This window comes from Nothobranchius furzeri, chromosome 5 (genome assembly GCF_043380555.1).
Source record: "Nothobranchius furzeri strain GRZ-AD chromosome 5, NfurGRZ-RIMD1, whole genome shotgun sequence".
Classification (NCBI taxonomy): domain Eukaryota; kingdom Metazoa; phylum Chordata; class Actinopteri; order Cyprinodontiformes; family Nothobranchiidae; genus Nothobranchius; species Nothobranchius furzeri.
This window is the reverse complement of record NC_091745.1, coordinates 50,163,128-50,170,312: the sequence shown is the minus strand read 5'-3', so window position 1 is coordinate 50,170,312 and position 7,185 is coordinate 50,163,128. Positions and strand designations below refer to the sequence as shown.

General features: G+C 48.7%; 1 protein-coding gene across 1 annotated transcript; it reads left to right on the top strand.

Moving 5' to 3' along the window:
* Positions 1–5,190: 5,190 nt before the first annotated feature.
* LOC107378861 (delayed-rectifier potassium channel regulatory subunit KCNS2) lies at positions 5,191–7,056 on the top strand. The gene is made up of 2 exons (XM_015949319.3): positions 5,191–5,347; positions 5,481–7,056. The coding sequence occupies exon 2, from the start codon at positions 5,483–5,485 to the stop codon at positions 6,920–6,922; it is 1,440 nt and encodes a 479-aa protein (XP_015804805.1). The 5' UTR covers positions 5,191–5,347; positions 5,481–5,482; the 3' UTR covers positions 6,923–7,056.
* Positions 7,057–7,185: the final 129 nt, after the last annotated feature.

The following is a 7,185-nucleotide window of genomic DNA, read 5'->3' as shown; positions in this document are numbered from 1 at the left end:
TGTGTGTGTGTGTGTGTGTGTGTGTGTGTGTGTGTGTGTGTGTGTGTGTGTGTGTGTGTGTGTGTGTGTGTGTGTGTGTGTGTGTGTGTGTGTGTGTGTGTGTGTGTGTGTGTGTGATGGATTTACTCAACAAAGAACTCCCCCACATTCTCCCTTCAGCCTGCTCTGTAGGTTTTAGAGGAACGAAGAGACAGAGCAGCATCCTCCCTTTTCTCCCTGGTCTTATTTTAACCTCTCCGTTCTCTATTTCTGCACCCCTCTGCCGCTTGAAAGCTCACTCCTCCACTAAAAGTTTAAAGGAGGTGGTTCTCAGAAGGCACAAACGCAGTCGAGCGTGGGTACTAAAATGAAATGTGAAGAAAAAGGCTTGAAGATGGAAATTTGAGATAAAAACTTTGTGTCTTGATTTACTTTAGAGTACAGAACAGTAGAAAGATTTCTGTTTTACATTTGTCTAAATAATGCATCTGTCGGGTCATTATCTCTTAACTCAGCATAAATGAAAATGTAATCATTTGTTTCTGTTGATCATAAAATAAATATGATATGATTTCCTCTCTTGTTCTGCTGAGGAGGTTCTCTGTTACTTTCTGATTGAATTTATTGAGAGGTTTTTTATCAAGATGTGAAAAGTGTGTTCTGAATGTTAATGCAGGGATTCATCCAGCAGCCCAAAGCAGCTCTGATTGCGCAATTTTCCACCCCAGTGGGGCGTCTCCCTAAGGCAGCCATGACTGGAATGATGTCATGAGCAAATGTACCACCAGTACCGTGGAGCAAAAGTAGTAAACGAATGGGAGGAGCAAAGGAGGTCTTACGGAGGAGAGCACACAAAGCAGGCAAGGAGAACAGGATTAGTTGGTGTGCGGAGGACGTTCACTGTGTTGTTTCTCTTTCAAGTTTGGAGGAGAGAAGATGATCAGAGGGTTAGAGAAGCCAAACAGGAGCATTAACAGGGAGAACATGCAGGAGAGCCAGTGGAGGGGAGGAAAGCAGGTAAGGTCCAGGGAGCTGGAGAGGGCATCCAGACCTTCACAACAAAACCTGCTTAAATATCAAGGAAGAACACAAGTAGTCTTTAGGTAAGGTGACACTTCTGAAATGCTTCATGAGCATAATGCAGGTGACTTGGTTGTAGCCTGGAGCCCACCAGAAGGGAGAGCTCCACCAGTGGGTGACCGTGGAAGGAGCCAACGACCATACCACCTTTTAACCCCTGAAAGCTGCATAATAAATAACTAGTCAGCGTCTAATCCTAGTCTAGCTGCTATAAAATAACCACCTTTATTTCATTATGTAGTTAAATATCATCACAACAGGGAAAATAAAACACACAGTGGGGCCTTGCCACCTGTAGGTCCTCCACCAGGGGGCAGTAGACACATATGAGCTGAATCTGAAGGCGCTAATACTAAGACTCCATCTAGAAGGTCAGACGGGATTTGAACCCGTTAACCACCGTGTTTGTTACGCTGGGCTCAGGTCCAGCAGCCACACCCAGACTGTCAGATGTGTAGCGACAACATCCCGTCACTAGACCCAGTCCGTACGCTAAAGATGTACAAAAGCACATCATGATATCGTCTGTGCTAAAAAGACCATTTACAGGGTTAATGAAATGTCACTCAGACCCCCACCACACCTGTGGCCAGAAAAGTGCACTTGCGACTTCAGAGTGCCGGGCTGCCACCTTCATGTATTAAACAAATGGAGCTGACATGCCTGCTGCTGCAGTCGGCTTCCAGCTGCATGTTTTAGATCGTGAACACAGCTGATTTGTTTGGTTTAGCTCCTGTAGACACTAAAGCCTAATTTATACTTCTCGTCTGCGTTGGTGCGGAGACGCACAGTGCCGTTATGCGGAGACGCAAGGGCTGTTTACTGAGGGTGACAGAGACATGTCCCAATTTTTAACAAATCAAAAGAGGCGGAGACCGCAAGCTTGTGACTGGTCAGGACGCCACTTCTTGTAAATTCGTCAACAGCACCGTCTTTGCCCTCTCAGAAAACAGAGATATTTAGCAGTAGACACGGACCAGATTGAAGAACGCATCATGGGGAAAAGTATGAAAATATAAAAACTTATTCCCTTGTGACTGAAAGAGTACAAATATATGAAGCAAGCATTTTATTTATGGACAGAAAAGACGAGAACGTTTAGAAGTGCCAGTCGCATGAAGAGGTGGACAGGGGCGAATGTGTTCATGTTAAAACATCTCTGAAGTACGTTAAAAGAGTGTAAACACAATAGTAGATACACCATCGAGGAGCAGATACGTGACTGTAATGGTGGCAGGACACCCCAGAAGAGCGTTGCGCCCTCTGTTGTCCTGGTGGGGAAGTGCTTTGCAACACTCCCCAGGAGATGGTGGAGTCTGAAAGCAAAACTCTCCCTCACAGAGCTGGTGGACAAGGATAAATCAGGCTTGAAGAAGGAGACGTTTCAGCTGTGAGATGAAGATGAACCCACACGGAGGAGGTAGATTTAGGTTCTGCTAAACCGACAATGGGGGTGCTAAAAACTACCCAAGTGTCACTTTAATTATCCAAAAAGTGACAACTTTCTTTTCTCAGCAGTGAATACAGCATGTTTTTGATCATTTGAGTATAATTACTGGTTAAGTTTTGTTTTACAGAAACTGCACTGAGCTAGTCTACAAAACAAACATAAATGGGAGGATTCTTAAAAGCAAATCCTGCTGACACTAAGACAGCTCACCCATGGAAACAGGAGGAATCGTTCCTCCTCCACAAAGTGGAACAGTAAACTCAACCATGTGGGAGAAGAATGAAGCCAACCACCGTTTCTCTGCGAAAAGCAGAAAGGGAATCATTAGCAGCAGCTAGTCTTTTAGCATTAAGGATTTGGAACAAACCTTCTCAGTAATCCCAAACAAGGTCCTGATCACATTTAGAAAAGCAAACATCGAGCGTCTTCACCCGCTCTAATGAAACCTGAGGAGGTGTGTTAATGCACCATTCCAGACACCATTCAGAGCCGACAGTGTTTGCTGTGCAAGAAAACACCATTATTTTCACCCAAATCAGATATCCTGCAGAGAAAATGAGCATCTCCCAGCAGGTGATGAGAAACCCCGCCTGTCACCTAAGCTGACGTCTGAAAAGCATCCTCATACTGCAGGAAAGAAGCTGGGCTGTTTATGAAGCAACACGGTGAGCATAAGCCAGTGCAGACACGTAGAAGACGAGTCCCTGTCATTTCATCAGAATGGAGATGGTTAAAGCTGCTGTGTGAGGATCCGTGGAGCTTCAGCTTGTGATAAAGCCCGACAAAAGCCGATCGACTGGGGCAGTCCCATGGGTTCACACGCTTCAGTTGTTCTGAAGGAAAATGGGATCAAATATTCATGCTGCTGCTGCTTCGTCTGGATGAGATCTTTAACGGCTTCCCTGCTGCCTGGAGCTGAAGCTTACATTTCCCAATGAGAGTCACTTAACAGTCCAGCAAGTAGGAAATCACCTCTGAGAATCCCTGATGGGTTTTCAAACCAGAGTCAGGCCTGAAGGGTGAACCCAGACGGGGGGTGAGTAAAGTAAAGCCATCACAGGGAGACAGCAACCCAAGCAAGAACATCACTGGAGTTTTTGTAATGATAACCTGTGTTTCACAGATCATTTCTGTTTTAGCATCACGCAGCAGCACCATAAGGGTTAGGGCTACACACACATGTTAAACTGGATACTGCAGACTTCATCACCGCCGTTCCAGGAGTTTCAAGGCTGCTAGCTAACAAGCAAAGACGAGCCATAAATGACAGGCCATATCTAGTGTTAGCTCAACGTTAGCCTCTAATCTGCTTCACCTGATATTAGAGTAAAACAAAAAGATGCCGTGGCTTCTTAGGCGTACAAGAAACAACTTCTGGGTCGCTCCTGTTTACTGGCTTCGGTTCTTTAAACAACTCTGGAGCTATTAGCCTGCTGGTGCCGGGTTACAAACGCCGACTCTGGCACCTCGCAAGCTCACAGATGGCACACAGGCTGAGAAGGAAATCTGTTAGTAGAACCTTCCTCCAGTGTGAGTGAGACGTTAGACTCTTTAGTGATTATTTCACTGTAAATTATAACTCATTGCTCCTTTCAATGATTATTCAAAAGTTTTGGAAGCTTAAACATATTTAAAATGTTTGGTTTCCTAAATGTTTTCCTGTGCTGAAACAGAAGCAACAGGTTAAATTTAAACACAGTTTACATAAAATAACCCATGAAGGAGTGATGGTGGGTCTCTGGTCTCGGTCAAGGTCAAACCTCCGAGAGGACAGCACATTCACACCCAAGGCGTCAAAATAGGACGCGTGTGATCAAGCGTCAGTATATGATGATTTGGGACACTCCAGCGCGTCAGGAGATGGCAATCAGGGACAAACAGCCGACGCAGCGTCCCAGAGCGTTGGTATCTGACGCAGGAGGTGAGACAGCCATTAGAACTACTTGTGAACTATTTAACCTTCCCCTCACCCCAATCCTAACCTTAAGGTCACAGTTTATGGACCTTAAGGTTAGGATTGGGGTGAGGGGAAGGTTAAATAGTCGAATAATGTCCATGTGACTGCGCACGTCAAACAGTGACACCAGCGGAGCCACGTGACCCAGCGTGTCCCAGATCATCTTCTCCTGACACGCTGGGGCATCCCGAATCATCATATATTGACGCTTGGTCACACACGTCATATTTTGACGCCTTGGGTGTGAGAATGTGTTGGAGAGGAACATAAACAAACTTTGTCTCAATAAAAGAAACAAAAATTGAACTTTTCGGTTTTCAGAAGGTCTCAGCTCCAACGACCCGGTTCAAGCATCGCTTTTCTAATCCAGATGTGTTTCTGATGATGGATGGAATGTCTTCATCTAACATCCAGCTTTTATGTGTGAAAAGAAATCTGATTTTTAGGGTTTTGCTCCAGAAATGATTCAAAGGAGAAGCCAAGAGGGTGCTAAGGTACCAGAACCTCATGATGACCTTGAGTCAGGAGGTGTTTTGTGTCTCCCGTGCCACGCCCATCGGCACCATGACGCTAGCTCAGTGGGAGGGTGGTGCACGTGAGAGAGCTACGTGTTGCTGCGCAGCAACAGATAGGAGGAGACGAGCAAACACGCAGAGGGATCCCGCTCTGACACACAGCAGCAGCGGCAGGGCGTCAAAGCCAGCAGCTACCTGTGGCTGGAGAACGGAGACAGAAGGATGGAACAGCCTCTGTCTTCGGTCCAAAGGGTCGGAACCCGGAGAACCCAGGTCTCCGCTCATTAGAACCAGAGGTTCTCTCCAGCTGTCATGTTTCACCGCTGAAGATGAGAGGAGCATCAGGAGAACAGACCCAAGCGTAAAGTAAGTTCAGAGCCAACCCGCTGCTGCTCTCGTGTCCGTTTCTTTGTGTTAATGTGCGCGCGCGCGCGCGTGTGTGTGTGTGTGTGTGTGTGTGTGTGTGTGTGTGCGTGCTCACGCGCGCGTCCCTCTCCAGACATGACAGGGCACGTGCTGAGGGGCTCGGGCAGCGGGAATCGCATGGATGACAACGCGGCCATCCGCATCAACGTGGGCGGCTTCAAGAAGCGTCTCCAGTCGGACACCCTCTCCCGTTTCCCGGAGACCAGGCTCGCGCGCCTCCTGCAGTGCCGGTCCAAAGAGTCCATCCTGGAGCTGTGTGACGACTACGACGACGCGGAGAAGGAGTTTTACTTCGACAGGAACCCCGCTCTCTTCCCCTACGTGCTGAATTTCTACCACACGGGGCGGCTGCACGTGATGGCCGAGCTGTGCATCTTCTCCTTCAGCCAGGAGATTGAGTACTGGGGCATCAACGAGTTCTTCCTGGACTCCTGCTGCAGCAGCGCTTACCACTGTAGAAAAATGGACCAGGACCGGGAGGACTGGGAAGAGCGGAGCGATGAAGGGAGCACCACTTCCTCATTCGATGAGCTGCTGGAGTTTTACAACGATGCTTCCAAGTTTGACAAGCAGCTGCTCGGGAGCGCACGGAGGCGCGTGTGGCTGATGCTGGACAACCCTGGATACTCGGTGGCCAGCCGCATCATCAGCATCATGTCCATCCTGGTGGTGCTGGGCTCCATCGCCACCATGTGCATGAACAGCATGAGTGAGTTCAGCCTGGTGGACGCTGAGGAACAGGCCATGGAGGACCCACGTTTCGAGATGGTGGAGCTCTTTGGGATCGCCTGGTTCACCCTGGAGCTAGTGGCCAGGTTTGTGGTGGCACCAGATCTTCTGCACTTCTTCGACCACCCTTTAAACATCATAGACCTGGTGTCCATACTTCCATTTTACCTGACGCTCCTCATCAACCTGGTAGTGGAGAGCAGCCCGGCCCTGGCCAACCTGGGACGGGTTGCTCAAGTTCTTCGGCTCATGCGGATCTTCCGCATCCTGAAATTGGCCCGACACTCCACAGGCTTGCGCTCGCTGGGGGCCACCCTCAGAAACAGTTACAAGGAGGTGGGCCTGTTGCTCCTCTACTTGGCAGTTGGTGTCTCATTTTTCTCGGTGGTTGCCTACACAGTGGAGAAAGAGGACAGCGAGGACCTGTCCACCATCCCGGCGTGCTGGTGGTGGGCCACTGTCAGCATGACCACCGTGGGCTACGGGGACGTGGTGCCTGTATCCATAGCGGGCAAGCTCACCGCCTCAGCCTGCATCCTGGCTGGGATCTTAGTAGTTGTGCTTCCGATCACGTTGATTTTCAACAAATTCTCACTCTTCTACAAAAGACAAAAGCAGCTGGAGATCGCCATGAGAAGTTGCGATTTCGACGAGGGAATAAAGGAGGCTCCCTCTGTCAATCTGAGGAACTATTATGCTCACAAGGTGAAGTCCCTCATGGCCAGCTTGTCAAACATGAGCCGGAGTTCACCCAGCGAACAGAGTCTGAACGAATCCCTTCACTGAGCAGGTTCAGTCTGGAGGAGGAGCTGTCCATGGTGCTGAAAGACCCAGTGGGTTTCTCTGTAGCTCTGTCCAACAAGGTGTTAGTCACAGTGAGACATCCGGAGATAACATGTAACCTCCACCAGACGTGACCACGTCCCTCCGACAGGCACTGCTGTTGTTGATGTTGTTGTTTACAGTCCCAGTGACAGCGTGGACGTTCGTGTCTCTGATGTTCAGCTGTGTTTGTGCTCCGTCGTGTTTGAAGCAGACTCCGTGTGTAG